This window comes from Haliaeetus albicilla, chromosome 1, assembly GCF_947461875.1.
Source record: "Haliaeetus albicilla chromosome 1, bHalAlb1.1, whole genome shotgun sequence".
Taxonomy (NCBI): Eukaryota; Metazoa; Chordata; class Aves; order Accipitriformes; family Accipitridae; genus Haliaeetus; species Haliaeetus albicilla.
In genome coordinates this window covers 71885132-71901251 of record NC_091483.1, presented here as the reverse complement: position 1 = coordinate 71901251, position 16120 = coordinate 71885132, and the positions used below count along the sequence as shown (strand labels likewise).

The following is a 16120-nucleotide window of genomic DNA, read 5'->3' as shown; positions in this document are numbered from 1 at the left end:
AGGGGACAGATATTGCTTCTGCTGCAGCTAGCGTGAAGTGAAGTGAACCATCTCCAACCAGGTAGTGGCACCAGTCTCCAGGACTGCACCTATCAACCTAAGTCAGGCTGTGAACGTCTGGGCTGCCAAGTCATACTTGAATTATTAGTGTTGTCACTGCCCTGGGAGCATATCTTCATTTTTTTGTGAGTTTGAAGGTAGTGGCCTACTGTCTGGAGACAACTGTAGGAAAACTGCATGTTCTTCAGCGGGAGTAGTGGGAATGCACCAGAAGACACCAGAATTTCACTGCCTTATTTTCCTTGTTGCAAAGTGAGACAGATAAGGAGGAATTCACATCCCAACCCACGGGTCATCTGGGAAAGAGGGAGAGGGGAGTTGGGGCTAAAAGAGTTTACCAGATGGCAAAGGTCAGGGAGGGACAGCTAACATCTAGACCCGAGGACATGCTGCTTCGGCAGGAAAGCTCTAGGGGCTTGTTTACGTGGGTGTGGGCAAACTAAAGTGCCAGGTGGCTTTGCTGCAAAAACAACATATGTACTCACTGTATATATCATACACAGATATTCCCCACATTACCCATGCACTAGGCACGCAACTGCTTCTTGGCTAAAAAGCTGATTATCAATAACCTCCTGCTCTTTTGTTTCTACTGTATTTTGGGAAGAGTGATTGTATATATACACACACATGTACTTTTTCCAGTAGGATTGCAAACATTCTCAGTTTCATCATCAACAGTCGCAGCCCCTCAGAGGAAACACCCCAAGTACTCAGTACTTAAATCAGAATGAGCAGTAAAACACATCACTTATTGCACAGATTTAAATGAACATTTTTGTCAGATGAAAATGCTGAAATGAGTATTGTGAAGCTACAATCTCACAGAAGCTGCTTTCTGTAGCTGTCAGTGGGAAGATATATATCCCGTACGTTTCCTTCTATACTCACGTAAAATATCTTGTAAAGGAAGGTTGCAAGCAGTGTTTCTATGTTCCCATTCTGGTTCAAAACCTGAAGTCAAAGTTTATTAGAGGTGATGAAAATCCAAGTTTTCTCAGTGCTGAACATCCCTCCTTAATGGGAAGGTGATTTCCACATCAGGCTATAATTTGTAAGAGGAGCTTGCAGGATGCTAATGTTGGGTTGGTTTTTTTTCCGGAATAAAAGCTAATTAAATCTTTTGAGTGATAATATGGAAACAAATGAACCATCTTAATTAATGCATATAAACAGTAATGTGATTTAGTTGTTGAGTTTCTGGGCATCCTATTTGCATTTAAGTAACATTTGCATCTATGCAGGAAGTTGTTAGAGCAGATATATATCTCTTTGCAAGTTGATGGGTTCCACCTGATTTTTGCTGCACAGGTTAATATTTTTCCTAACTTAATGGTTGAGTAGCCGGTTTTCCTTCCTATCTGCTGTTCAAACAATTGCAACTGTGAAGCTGAGATCAGAGCACAGCCTCTTTTAACCTCCTTCAGCTGTTACTGAACACAACCCTTACCCTGAAAGGCTGCAAAGGATTTCAAATGTATTAAGAAAGTATTCATAACCTTGAATGTTCTTTTGCCTTTTTCAGTGGAAATAAAGAAGCCCAAAGGCCGACAGACATGGGTGTGCTCTGGAAGGTGGCCTATCATTTTATGTCAAAGGCTCAAGTTCACCAGCTGTGTAGAATGTAAGAAAGTACTGCGCTACCCCAATGGTAGCATTCTTATTACCCTGTATTACAAAAAATTGCAAGCAAATTTACAGTTAATAATAGCTATTTTATGGCACTTATGACCAGTTAGTTCTAGGAAATAAAGCCACATGTAATTCCTACAGATCTACTGACTTCCTTCTCTGGAAGAACTGGGCAAGACGCAAAGTATAATCTCTTTGCATTCTTGCCTACTGCAAGAGGCTGTTAGTCATTGCAGAGTGGGCTCTTAGATTATCCAGAATTTCTATATGTGTTTTGTTGTTTTTCTTTGCTTATAGAAGAATGTACCAGTCTGGCGAACAAGCAGTACTTTTTTGTGTTACTTTGCGGATGAAATTCAAATAATGAATATTTACTCTAAATCCTGTATATTCAAAATGTTAAAGCTGAGCTTACAGAAGAACAGCTGAACCTAATTTAGATGTGTCAATAGCCATGTAATATCCTCCTCCTCTTCAGTAATTAATACTAATTCAAAAGACTGAATTACCAGCCTAGAGAAAGGGCACCTATCTTTGGAACTGTTTATAATTCATCATGTCTTCAAAACTGAGTAAGAAAATAATAAATGTAGGATTGAGTAATTAACAGCAGCTGCCACATTCTGTCTCTCTCCTTTCCAATCCAGAAGATGGACTGGTTTGGAATATAGCGCTGTAGCACGAGTGGAACAAAGTTATTTTGTGCTCTGTTTGCTTGCAAGATGTGAAGTAGAGAGAAGCACCCTTTGCAAAACCACCTTGCCTGGAATTGCAATTGCTTATTAAGTATTAGCAACTTTGTGCTTGTCAGCTAAGGTACTATTTAGAGAGAAAAGATTTATTTGCTAAAGGTTTCAGAACACTGAACACTAGACCAACAAGAAAATGGAGTACCTATCCATCATGTTACCGTTAACGTATCCTCTTTTTCCATAAAAATATAAAAGCATCAAGAAGGAACACTTGAGAACTAGCATTAAAGGGCATTATTTAAAGGTCTTGAAGTCAAATTTACCTCCTCTTTCCCTTTCAGATACACGGAAGAGCTAAAAATATATGGAAAATGACCTCCTATGTGCTGGTGTTCAAAACTTTCCACCTCTGTTGGAAAGAAACAGCTGACAAATCCAACTGTCCCCATCAACCTGTCACTTCAGAGCACATGAATTCTCTTTCCCAGGATCTAGCTAATTCAGGGGTTGTTTTTTGTATAAGTTCATAAAGGGGAATTGTATAACTTGGAATCTGACCAATATTGGTATCAATATCCTTGAGGGAGCTCCCCTTCTCCAAGGAACTAGAGTATTTTAGCTGATAATTCTAAGTTTGCAAATGTAATAACAATTATATGCCAATATCCCCTAATAATGTCCTCAGAAAAGGCTGAAATAGAAGTGTCAGACTTGTTGGAGTTAAGCCTTATAATCATATTATGTTACAGATGGGAACTGAAGTACCTGGATTAACCCTTTTGTCTGGTCTTAAAAAGCAGCTCTTTCCAAAGAAATCATTAAAATACTCTCCCTCTTCTTGCAAGACTTTCCACATCTGACTTCAGTCAATTTGTCCTTTTCAGGATATGTAATAACTTCTTCAAAATGCACCACAGTAAGTCAGTAACTTGACATCCTTACAAAAAGTAAAAGCTAAAAACAGAAGAATTTTTAACATTAGTTCTGAATACCAAGACTGTTGCCTCTTTTTCTCCTGACAAACACAAATAGAAATTTCACAATTATGTGTATATAAAGGAAAAAAAGTTAAAAAAAAAAAAATAATTTGTGCTTAAATTTCAGACCCAGGAAGAATGTTTAGATATTTAAACAGAGCCTATGGATGTTCTAACAGAAGGAGGAAAAAAGGCTAAGTTTGGCTTATTTCCAGCCAGAGTAGGACTAGGTAAGAGAAACTATGACAAGATTTGAATTCACCTGCCACCATTCCTTTTCCCCAGGTGGAAAGAGAGAGATGGCTGACAGTTTTCAAAACTAGAAGCACCCGGAAGACATGCTTCTACTTCATAGATTTTAATGGGCTTAAACGCGACTACGTGGCTTTGGATGGTGGAGGCTTCTGCTCTGCAAGATCAGGCTTGGCTCGCTGCCTGGGAACTGGGCAGCACGCCCAGAGGTGCCTTTGGCTTCTTCCCAACTGCAGCCCAGGGTGATGTTCAAGAGGGTGGTCCTAGTTGGAGTGCAGCCAAATACGTCGTTTTCCCCAAAAGTTTCCCCTTCTCTATCAAGAGTTGAGTTTTCACCGATAACACATCTCCCCGCCCCCGGTGATGACTGATCTGCAAAGGCAAAAAAGAATCTAATGCAGGATCAGTGGAGTAGTGTATTGGATTTGTGTGGCAAGGTTTTGGTAGTGGGGGGGGGGTGGAGGGGGGGTACAGGGGTGGCTTCTGTAAGAAGCTGCTAGAAGCTTCCCCTGTGTCCAACAGAGCCAATGCCAGCTGGCTCCAAGACGGACCCGCCGCTGGCCAAGGCTGAGATGAGCAGCAATAGTGGTAACACCTCTGTGATAACATATTTAAGAAGGAAAAAAAAGTTCCGGGACGGACAGAAACAGCAGCCAGAGAGAGGAGTGAGAACAAGTGAGAGAAACAACCCTGCAGACCCCCAGGTCAGTGCAGAAGGAGGGGAGGAGATGCTCCAGGCGCCGGAGCAGAGATTCCCCTGCAGGCTGTGGTGAAGACCATGGTGAGGCAGGCTGTCCCCCTGCAGCCCGGGGAGGTCCACGGTGGAGCAGATCTCCACCTGCAGCCCAGGGAGGACCCCACGCCGGAGCAGGCAAGTGTCCAAAGGAGGCTGTGACCCCGTGGGAGGCCCACGCTGGAGCAGGCTCCTGGCAGGACCTGTGGCCCTGTGGAGAGAGGAGCCCAGGCTGGAGCAGGTTTTCTGGCAGGACTTGTGACCCTGTGGGGGACCCACGCTGGAGCAGTGTGTGCCTGAAGGACTGCAGTCCGTGGAAGGGACCCAGGCTGGAGCAGTTCATGAAGAACTGCAGCCCGTGGGAAGGACTCACAGTGGAGAAGTTTGTGGAGGACTGTCTCCTGTGGGAGGGACCCCACGCTGGAGCAGGGGAAGAGTGTGAGGAGTCCTGCCCCCAAGGATGATGAAGCAGCAGAAATAACGTGTGATGAACTGACAGTAAACCCCATTCCCCATCGCCCTGCACTGCTGAGGGGGGGCAGGTAGAGAATCCAAGAGTGAAGTTGTGCCCGGGAAGAAGGGAGGGATGGAGGGAAGGCGTTCCAAGATTTGGTTTTGTTTCTCATTACCCTACTTCGGTTGATTTGTAATAAATTGAGTTAATTTTCCCCAACCTGAGTCTGTTTTGCCCGTGATGGTAATTGGTGAATGATCTCTCTTGTCCTTATCTCGACCCACAAGCCCTTTGTTATATTTTCTCTCCCCTGTCCAGCTGAGGAGGGGGAGTGATAGAGCAGCTTTGGTGGGCACCTGGCATCCAGCCAGGGTCAACCCACAACTAGTCAGGGAAACAGTGTGATGTATCTGTGAAGTACAGTCATCCAGTGGTCAAAAAAGGTGGTAAGTCACAATGAAAGCAGGGGTAAATAGTACGTGTAGATTTCACAGCTACAAAAACTTCACCTGGCATACTCTGATTTTACTGATAGCTTCAAATAACGTGAAGTACAACCTCAAGTATCTCACACCAGAACATTTTAAACATCCTAAATTGTATTTTTCAGTGAAAGCTATTATCATTGCAACATAAACAACTGCTCACAATGTCAAAGCATAAGGAACAAATGTTGTACCCGTTTAATTCAAGTTTGTATTTTATGTTTATTTGCACAATACAAATCATTAAACAAACATTTTATTTCAGTTTCCACTGTAGACTTTTAGGTACTATTTTCAGTTGCTTTGGCTTGACAACTACTGGTACCATCCAAATACCAGACTTACTCTCTGGTGTTTGTCCTTCCCACACCAGCATGGATTATAACTTAGTGTCAGAGATGTAGCTATCATAACCAATCAGAACAAATAGTTTATTTTGTACAGGTTATTTAATGCAAAATGGAAGCTTGAGGACTTTTTACAACCTTGCTGGGGTGTGAATGGTGTGCCCTTTCAAAAAACATTAAGGTCACTATCTTCTGGACAAATAGTGGAACAATAAGTTCTGTACGCAGATATCACCACCAGGTACTGACTCTAAGATCACTTTTTTCTAAAAAACACCAAATAAATACAAGCAATATATGCAACCTAAGCTATTGTCAGCTACCTATTCTAAATCATACCTGTGAAAATACAAATGGGCACATTGTGAATATTTAAAGTGCTTTTAACATTGAGCAAGTGAATGCATCTAGTGTCATACCACAGACAAATATATATCCATTTTGGACAAAATAGTCTCCATGCAATTAGTCAGCAGCAATCTCCTGCATTCATTTGTAATATTAAACTACTAAATATTACTTCAGTCATACAGGGTTTAAAGTCAGGATACAGTGTGTACACTTACAAAACTCAACCAGTGCTCTACATTAGCATACATTTTCAGCATTGCTACAGCAAGGTGGTTTGTTGTTTTTTTGTTTTTGGTTTTTTTTTTTTTTTTAACCTTTTAAGAAGCCAAACCTTTGGTAGTGTAAATGCAGCGTACACTGAAGATACCACTGAACCAATATGAGAGCTCATTATGCTGCTGACAGGAATGGGAAGAAGAAAAAATCAAAAGCGAATTTAATGGCTTTATGCACTGTGCTCCTCCAGTCATGCTCTATTTTCACATGCTTACCTGCAGGTAAGAGTTTAGACATGCAATTCAAGCAAGTGATTGCTTTCAGTTCAAAGACAGGCCATTTACTGCCAAGACGACCCTCCAGAATTGTGCTGAATTCAATTATACTTCCTTGCCTCAAGTTCAACAACACTTTTTTAAACTCATTGCTTGCCTTCAGCACAATATCTTTGGTTATATCATCCTCCTCCATAGACTTGGTTCCATTTTTGCTACTGAAAGGCATGCCCACCGTTATTTCAAATTTGTACCGATCAAACATTTTCATGTGGCAGTTATGCTTTGTCAAATACTTGAGACGACACAATTCTTCCTCCTCCAGTGTAACATTTTTGGGGTCACAAAGAGGGTAGGTTTCACCATACAAGCATCTCATCCAATCGCCAATAAAAAGTGGAAGCATATTTATTGCAGATTCTGCACTGTTGTCGATTTCTGTCACGCGTACATATTTGAACCGCCCAGTCCATGTCACTCTGTGTCCTTCCAGGTGACTACATAAAATCTGAGTACGGGCCATGTTAGTCTCCTTCCACGACCGGGGTCCACAGAGAAAAGCATACTGATTCCATGTCAAGGTAGAGTTGTAAACTTTCATTCCCTCCGATCGATACACATAGAACCAACAGAACAACACTACAGCTGTAATCCACACCAGAATGAGTTTCACAATTGAGCTTCGAGTGAGGGATTTAACCATTTCAACTACAGAGAAGTTAACTTTCGTCCACCATCGGAAGAGCAAGGGAACAGTACACAAAACCAGAGTCACTACAATTTTCATGAGCTCCAGAGACACAAACCACTTAATGAAATGGATAAGACACATCAGCGCAATGCCTACACCTAGCACTGGGAGTGCAAAGAGAAACAGAAAATAACCGACTGATGCACGAACAAGCCCAATGCCAGAGGACTCCCGCAGAATGACCACAGAGAGTTCGCACCACATAAAGCAGACCAGATATGGGACCAGGTAGCAGTAGGTGCCTTTAAAATTCCGTAGCTGTGCCATTCTAAAGAAAAGATAGAACAAGTACAAAAACAGAAGGCATGGGATGCTTACATTTATCACAAAGAAATGGCCTACAGGAACAGTAAAGAAGGTTTTACCTAAGAATTTCAAGTAGCCAAAATTCCCAGGTAATACCTGCAATAGGGATAAGCAACCTGCTGCTATCTCAGTCATTAATGCTCTTCGTGTGTAAGGTTCTGCACACGTGCTTAAACTCATGTAACTTGTCACTGTGAAGAAAACTGAGATGGTAGCTAACTCTGAGCATGGTATACAGTCTTTGCTTGCTATAGGGAAGGAAAAAATGACAAAGAATACCGACATTAAAAAATAAATGTATGGCTCTAAGTGATTCCATCCAAAGTTCACCTCAGCTTGCTCAACATCTAGGTTTGGTTCAAAACGAAGCAGTAAGTCAGTCAAAGCGCGGAAGTTTTCCCAAGCCTTACTGTCCTGAAAAACTTTCAGTGTGCAAATCACCATAGAAATGAAGGACAAATAGAATATGACTAATGGAATAATGAAGGCAAAAAAATCAATTGTCAGATTACTTATGATGAAGAAAAAGATGAGAGCATTGATATGGTGTGTTGGAACAATGGTAGACAGCCAATGCATTCCTGCCTTTGATGCAATGTCTATAAGGTATTCTTTAATTTCCATAATGGCATGAAGCGGATATTTTACAACCTGGAAAGAGAAAAAGAAGCATTTTATTTATGAGCAGTTTTGTATCTTTACATCACAGATATTCTTAGCTGAAGCAGTAGCAGTCAGTTGTCTAACCTCAGCTGACATGAAAAGATTTATATTTCAGACAAATGTTGCCAATAAAATGAGATTACTTTGTCTGAGATTAGCAGCTCTATTTTGATTAATTCAGTCAGATGAAGCTCAGAGGCGATTTTGATTTCAGGAAAGATATATTTCATTACCTTTGACACATATAATTAAATGGCTTCCTAGTCAAATATTCTGCTCTGCTAACTTCATACCGAAGATAAACTACATGGCTGCAGTCCTGTACTATCTTAAGTCATTACTTAAGCTGTGAGTACTGTAGCTTTAAAGCACTTAACTCTGCCACTGTTCTGCAAGGATTATGCTATACATTCTGATATGCATATACACTACAGGAAGTAGCGCATATGATTCATATGCACTTACAGGAAGTCTCTACAGCTGTGGTTTATCTTTAAAACAATTCTTCCCAAGCACCTAGGGATGCAGCTGTCAAAATCTGGTTTGTAAGCAGCAGAAATACCTTTCCCTAAACATGTAGTAATTATAGTTATTCTTTTAACTCCACAACAGTAACTGTACAGGATCTGAAAATTCTACCTATCTTATGTCCCACACAGTCAACAGACAACAGAGGAACTGCTGCATCAAATCCTCTTCCTATGGCCAACCACGCACTTTACATAGCATCAATAAAAGGGGATGGGGTTTTTCAAACAAATACTCAAATATTAGCATCTGCACATTAGAGGCTGCAAACAATCCTCCTTCCCCCATAAAGCCAGTTTTTATGTTTTTCCCAGAACTTGCGCTTTTACATTAATTACTTCAAGGGAAAGGCCAAGAATGCTTTAGCGAAGATCTATGCATTATGATGAGCTGGGGCAACAAACACAATGACTTGGGCATAAGCCTATTTATTAGTGAAGGTATCCCTGTTCTTCTTTCTAAATGCATTTCTTCCAGAATATTAGTTTTTCAAAAGACTAAGAAAAGACACCCCCCTCCCCTTTTTTTTTTTCTCCTCACCCCTACCATATGATAATGGACAACAAAATGACAACAATTATAACAAAAATTCTCATGTCAGCAGCTGGAAAGCCCCTACCTTTCTTCAAATTTATATCAGTATTGACTTAATTTTCCCTTCTTCTTTCACTACCTAGGGAAGTATCAGTATAGAAAACCATTGACAGCAACTAACACGGTTCTTGAATTCCTTTGTAATAGAACCTTTTCACACCTCAAGGCTATGGATAATTTTTCCCACCTGCTTGCTCCTGTTTAAATAAGAAAGATATGAAGCCTATAATAACATCTATAATAAAAATATGGCAGTTATGATAGGGACATTTAAATCCTCACTGAGATGTAATGAAGGTAGATTGCCCTCTTCCAGAGAAAACCATTATCCCTTTCTCTTAAATATATGACTCATATATATGAAACTGTAACATATATATGAAGTCAAGTCCGAAAAAAAAATTATAGCATCAATTCTTGTACTGACCTATACAGGCTAAACATGAGCTTTGAGAGTCAAGTGCAAGTGTCACCTCCGCCTTGTCTGAAATGCCTAAGTTAAGAGGTCTTCAACAAAACCTGTTCAGTATTGCCTTTTTACCTTCAGTCGCAGGGGTAACTCTTCAGGAGTCTTCCCTGCCAATTCATCATCTTCCTCTTCCTGCATAATCAGGTTAGATGGGATGATTCCCTTCGCGTACTTCTTGGTAATTTCAACAAAGTCATCCAAAGCAATAAATTTTTTGGCTAAAAGATACAATGAAGACTTTGAGTAAATAGTATCACTACAACACTGTACTGATTATGAGTTGGAATATTAATTTTTTTTCCTGGTATTAAAGAAGATCTACTCTGGGCTTCAAAAACTGAACTACCAATAACGCTGGCTTACTTTGCAACTTGTTCTGAGATCTGTGCTGAAAACAAGCTGCTTGTGCCAGCAATATATGACTACTCTAAATCTTGTCAGACCAGCCAGTTAAATTTATTATACACGTAAGTAGGGGAACAGAGTGAGTGAATGTAGCTTATCTGCAAGTATTCCAAGGAAAAAAGATTACTGGCTTAGGTCACACAGTTTTGAATCATATTCTATTATATCTTTGGTAACTGCTTGAGAGAAATCTTTAACTAACAGCCATGTTGAAAAGAAAGAATTGCATAGGAACAGTAATGAATTTATCTGTACATTATCAACTGAAAAACTAACCTCCAATTTGGCTTTTAGCAGTCGCTTTTCTGAATTTGGAAGTTACAGACATGTAATTATGGGAAATACCCAATTATTCATATCTACAAGACTAAATATAGATTATGTATAGTGTATTAATTTAATAAGCTACGTGGCTATACAAAGGGCCTCCCCCAAACTATAATCAACTATGATCTAAAACAAAGAGCCAGCAACAAAATATATTTTGCTCAGTTGTACACAGAGACAAAATTTATCCCTCTGCCCTGGAAGATCTTTATCCACTCCTGTGAGTAGAAAGGAGGCAAGAGGTTACTTCTGAAAACTCTAGGGATGCTGCAAGACAGAAGATGATTTACACACTGCTTCAAACTCTTTTCATAGCTAGCTGCTTACATTAGCATGGATTAGCTAGTTTCTATGGTAGACAAGCTTGATGTTGTTTGTAAAGGAGGATAATTAACAGCAACTTTTTTCCATACACTAAAGCAAATGACATTGCTGTAGATATGAAAGACTGTTGAATGACAAAAATCTGTAACATGCCTCCTACACAGTAAGTTTAGCTAGTCAGCTGATACAAAGATATGAAAGCTTGCCTGCTTAATACTAGTGTAAGGTTTTAAAGAGACAGAAAACCGAACTGTTTCACTAAATTTAAAATCAGAGGATTACTGGGTTTGAGCCTATTCATTTTTTTAATTTCACAAAAATGCTACATTTATAGAAGTTTTTTATATATAAAAGTATTTAATATTGAAAACACTGTAGATACAGAACAAAATAAAGTATTTGTGTGAAGATACCTGCTACAGGAAGAGGGGTGTTAAAACAATTCAATAGAAAACCAGCAGCTTACAATTAGACTTTTGCTTTATTGCCTTTTGCTTGGACTTTCTTCTCCCCCCCCCCCACCCCATTGCATGAACCCGTATGTCCCACAAAATACCATCTGGCGTGCCTCCCAAGAAACAAGAAAGGATTTATTTTTGCTAACTATTCTTATCATTCACAGACTGTAAGGTGACATTGCTTGCACAAAGAAATCAGTGAGACTCCTTAGCTGTCTTTGGCAGGGGTTCAAATCAAGCCTAATACCAAACATGTCATCTAAATTTCTTGTCCTATTGGGACAAAATATACCATAGTAAGATAGTCTTTTTGGCGTGGGATCAGCAAGCAGACATGCTTAGAACCTTATGAAAATTCCTTAACAGCACTTTTACAGGACCATGGGGCATTCTGAGAGGGAAGGATTTATTAACTTACTATGTATAGATGGCCTATCAAATGTAACAACATGTATACTCTCAGGCACGCAACAACTGTCCATTGACAACTTCAGGTCTAATTTTCTGTTCATACCTCCACTAAGGATAGCCCAGATCAGATATCTGCAAACACAGATCTGGCTTAAAAATGATCTTCCAAGTATTGGCAATGTATTAAAACTGAAGAAAGAATCTTCTGGTGGCAAGATAAATGGAGAAACTCAGTGGATCAGAGAAATAAATGCTGGAGAGTAACAGCTGTCTTGTTCATCCATGAAAAGATAGAAACTCTCTAGAGAAGAGGTAACAGCTTAACTCCTACTTTAAGTGTTTGATGAAAACTTTTCGTTTTTATATGTTGTTAGTATTTTGTCACCTAGGTGTCTCTTAAACTGATATAAAGAGCCTATGTTGTAGATTCTACTTTATTATTCATAGATTTTTTTTTTGTCTTCAATTTGGTTATGACAAATTCCCCTGCCTCCCCCATCCACCGTAGAAAAAGAAAAATATGCACATCAATTTCTTCCTACGCTTACATGTAGGTTCATTTACTCTCCTGTTATTTTACCTGCCATTTAAGCCTTTAAAAAAAAATAAAATTGCCAGTTCCTTTTCTGACACTCTTTGAATTACTGAAGAATCCAGAACAAAATCACTTGCTTTGCACTCACGCTCTATCAGCACGTGCCAGTTCAACTAAGGGATGGAAGGAACACTAGTGCCGTCCGGTAAGCACCAATAATACAACGTAGCTCAAATGAACCCAGATACATCTGTGTTATAATACCATGACAGGACAATGAAACACAACAGTCTTATCCTTGAAGGGCTATTTCTTCCTTGAAGGGCTATTTCCAGCTTTCCAGAAGTGTCAAACAAGTCACAAGAACAGCTGACCTACTCTCACGGAAGTTTTGATAGGCCCAGAAGCTCGGTCTCCAAAATACTGTTTCTCCTGTCACCTGCTCCCTACTCATATACACAGGCACATGTCCCTCCTCCTCTTTTACTTCTGTGAAAGTTAACGTAAAACTGAAATACTCCACTCTTCTTAGGAATGTTCTTTTCAGAAGTCACCCGCGTAATGAACACAATCCTTGCAGGTAAAGGCCAAACTGACCTAATGAAATGTAAATCTAGTCTTTCAAGGAATTTAAACCTGCAAACCCCCAGATTTGGCTCACTAATTCACATAGGACACTTTAGTTAAACGTATTCTCAACTACAGATATATTAGTAAGCAATATGCTTTGTTACATTTAAAAGTGCTCTTCAAGAACTGATCTAGATTGCACATGAACTATTTCATATGACCCACTGCATTTCAAGAAAGTGAGATTTTCCTGACAATGATTAAGTGAACCTTATGTTAGATAATGTTCTTGAAAAACTACACATGCTGCATTGTTTAATTTTCTCAATTTTACAATTTGATTTTGCTCCTGAAGGCCCAGCAGCATATCAGCATTTCTTAGGTATGCAAGGCTAGGGAGAACTTTATTTCAAATTCCAAACCCCCACCCCACCATACCTTACAAAACTCACAGATTTGGGTCTACAAATCTGACCATGTGTGTGTCAAGTGGTTTAATTCTCCCCACTACATGAACTAAGCTGCTCCTCAGTTATGAAAGAAATATCTTGGTGCATCTTTCCTATATAAATTCTTGAACCAATATGAAAAGACAAACATTAATTATAAGGGAATGGCAAACAGAAGCAAGGCAAATAGAATGAGGGATCTATCTGCATTAAATGGTTGTGTAATTAATTCCCTTATTATAATCAGAAAGCTTACTACAGTTTAGAACTAAAAAAAAAATTATTGAAAGTGCAAATTTTTTTTTTGCTGAATAGACTTGTAAGTGCTTAAAGGGCAAGAATATAAAAATAACAAAATGGCATGCAAACTCCTCTTCCTATACTAGTCACTGACAAGTTGACTGTAATGGTGATGTCTTCTGTGAGTTCACATGCAGATCAGTTATTTACCTTGCACATACAATAAATAGACACTAGCAGTTTATAGCAATCCAAGCTTGCTACACATTCTTACTCTGGCAGCACAGAATTGCTTAGCAAGCCAAAACAGAAACCAAAACCACAGGCAAAGACTGAAAGCAGCAGCATGCACTCACATTCACTGCTCACTAATCGCTCCAGCATTCTCCTCTGCTTCTGCACCGACTTTGGGACTGGGCCAGGTTGCTTCTCACCATCTGGTTCAATAACAGAAGTTTATGGAAAGTCAAAGCAGTCAGTTACAGTTATTGTTTGATCACTTGAATGTTCTTCAAGCTGCAGTATCTGGAGAACAGTATTTCCTCAAAGTCAGGGAAAGACAAACATACATCTAAACAGGTAGGAAGTGGCTACATAGCTTTCTATACTCCTATTACTGTATTAGAATAGGGAACAGCATTAACACAGCTGTAATGGCAGAGTGAGCCAGGTGTCTTGAAGACTGGGTTTGTAAACTGAAATATCTAGTAAGATATCATCAGGATGACTGTTAAGGTGGGGCTGGGGGGAAGGGGGGCAGGTAAGGGAGAAAAATCAAACACAGAAACGCCATAAAAGATTTATTTGCCAAGGACAGCGAGCGTTGAATGAAGATACTGTTAATATTTGGTCACTTTTATGAGTCCTTAACTGAATCATAACCTACAGGAAGAGTTGGTGGGCCTTTATGAACTAACTTTGTTGGTCCAGAGAGAACAGGTATTGAAAGAGAGTTAGGGTCGTTAACACTGTTACATTTTCTTAAGTAGATCATACATTTACTGTTATGTCATGCCTGATTGTTTGTAAAGCCCTTTAGGTTTCTAGCAGTATTCTGCCTGTAAGTCTGTATTTTATCAATACCATAAATTAGTTCATAAACAAACCTTCATTGTCAACTTGCCCAACATTTTCCAGTAGTTCAGAAACTGCTAATTGCTTCTTCTTTTTTGGGTTTAATTTCCAATACATGACTAAGGCAGCTTTCCTCACAGCTCTCTCCAAGTCAGTCTCAGATGATAACTTTTTCACTTCTTGCTCATTCTCAGAAGTGATGCCTCAAAAAAAGAAAAATACATTACATACTATTATCCCACACCCATGCAGAAATGAAAGATTTTCTCACAATTTATTTTCCTCAGTTTAGTCTGAAACTTCTCAAGTTTCATTCACATTTTGACCACCTAAGTAAATTACTGAAATGCCCTTCTGTGCCCATTGCTTATCAAAATCTAAATCACATTACTTAAGTTTAAACTGTACTTCAAAGACTGGGCAAGACACGCATTACCCTTATGTCTTGCTTCAATTTTTGAAGTACAGCAGTTCAGGCAAAAGGTGGCACGCATAAGTATGGGTGACGTGTAAAAGGCAGCAAGAATTTAATCAAAGTTGTTTGGGTTTTTTTTCTTGTAAGTAAGAGTTCAGATAGTTGGCAGATGAGAGGAGACCATTCCAAGCATGGGGCGTAGCATGAAGGAAGACGTGAATCTCAAAGTGGGAGAAGACAGTGAAAAGTTAGGAGAGAGGCTGGTGAGGGGCAAAAGAATGAAACAACAGCAGACATGTAGGTGGTGTGTGGTTATATACGACCTTCACGGTCACAGAAAAGAAGCTTCAATGAAAGGTGGGGAGGGGAAGAACAAGCATGAATTCCATGGAGGAATTCAAGCAAATAATTAATATAAATGCTTTTATGAGCAGTATCAGTAATTAATGCTTTTTAAATTACCTATTTGAACAGGCTGTCAGCAACTACTCACATAATTTTGCCATGGACATTCCCATCGTATTTTAACCCCTCTCTTCAGTGTTAAAATGAATATAGTATTATTTCAGATAAAGTGGGAAGTGCAAGCAAAAAGTCTCAGAGAACCCATACCTCTTCTGTCTGCCAGGCATCTACGCAATAGTTTGACAGCTTCTCGTCGACCTTGCTTAGCAGCAAGGATGAACCAGTCAACCGCACTACAATTGTTAAGTTCTTCATCCTCCTCTTCTGCTAATCTTAAGAAGTGTTTCCCCACCTAGAATAAGTAGGGAACAGAATTCCTTCAGTTACTGAAATATACTCTACTCTGTCTCTTTCCTCCCACCCCCTGGAACCCAGCTAGAATAAATACTCTTTGAACAAAAGGTCAAAACATTTGCTCCTAGCACTAAAGAACATAGCTGTAAGTCGATCTTCTGCAGGGCAAGATCAGTTTCCAGAACTGGAACCAAGAAGGAATCCCAACACATTTTGCCAGGTCAATGAATTAGTTGCTGTGGATCATCGAGCACCTAGCGGGATCAGGTAAAGCTCCCAGTGTTAAAAGCTTTCTTGAATTCTGAAAGTTTTCTTGAATCCTTTTACTCCTCTAAGAATGGTCAGACAACACTGCTACCCTCATTTTA

The 16120-nt window shown here is 39.6% G+C and overlaps 1 protein-coding gene across 3 annotated transcripts in view; it reads right to left on the bottom strand.

Moving 5' to 3' along the window:
• Window positions 1–5452: 5452 nt before the first annotated feature.
• Window positions 5453–16120, bottom strand: part of WFS1 (wolframin ER transmembrane glycoprotein) — a 36433-nt gene continuing 25765 nt past the window's right edge. For all 3 annotated transcript variants that reach the window (XM_069793974.1, XM_069793963.1, XM_009927054.2), the window contains exons 4-8: window positions 15606–15750; window positions 14611–14781; window positions 13861–13941; window positions 9858–10003; window positions 5453–8182 (exon numbers count right to left, since the gene is read on the bottom strand). In XM_069793974.1, the coding sequence (XP_069650075.1) occupies window positions 6374–8182; window positions 9858–10003; window positions 13861–13941; window positions 14611–14781; window positions 15606–15750 (2352 nt within the window). In that variant the 3' untranslated portion in view covers window positions 5453–6373. The remainder of the gene's footprint in view (window positions 8183–9857; window positions 10004–13860; window positions 13942–14610; window positions 14782–15605; window positions 15751–16120) is intronic.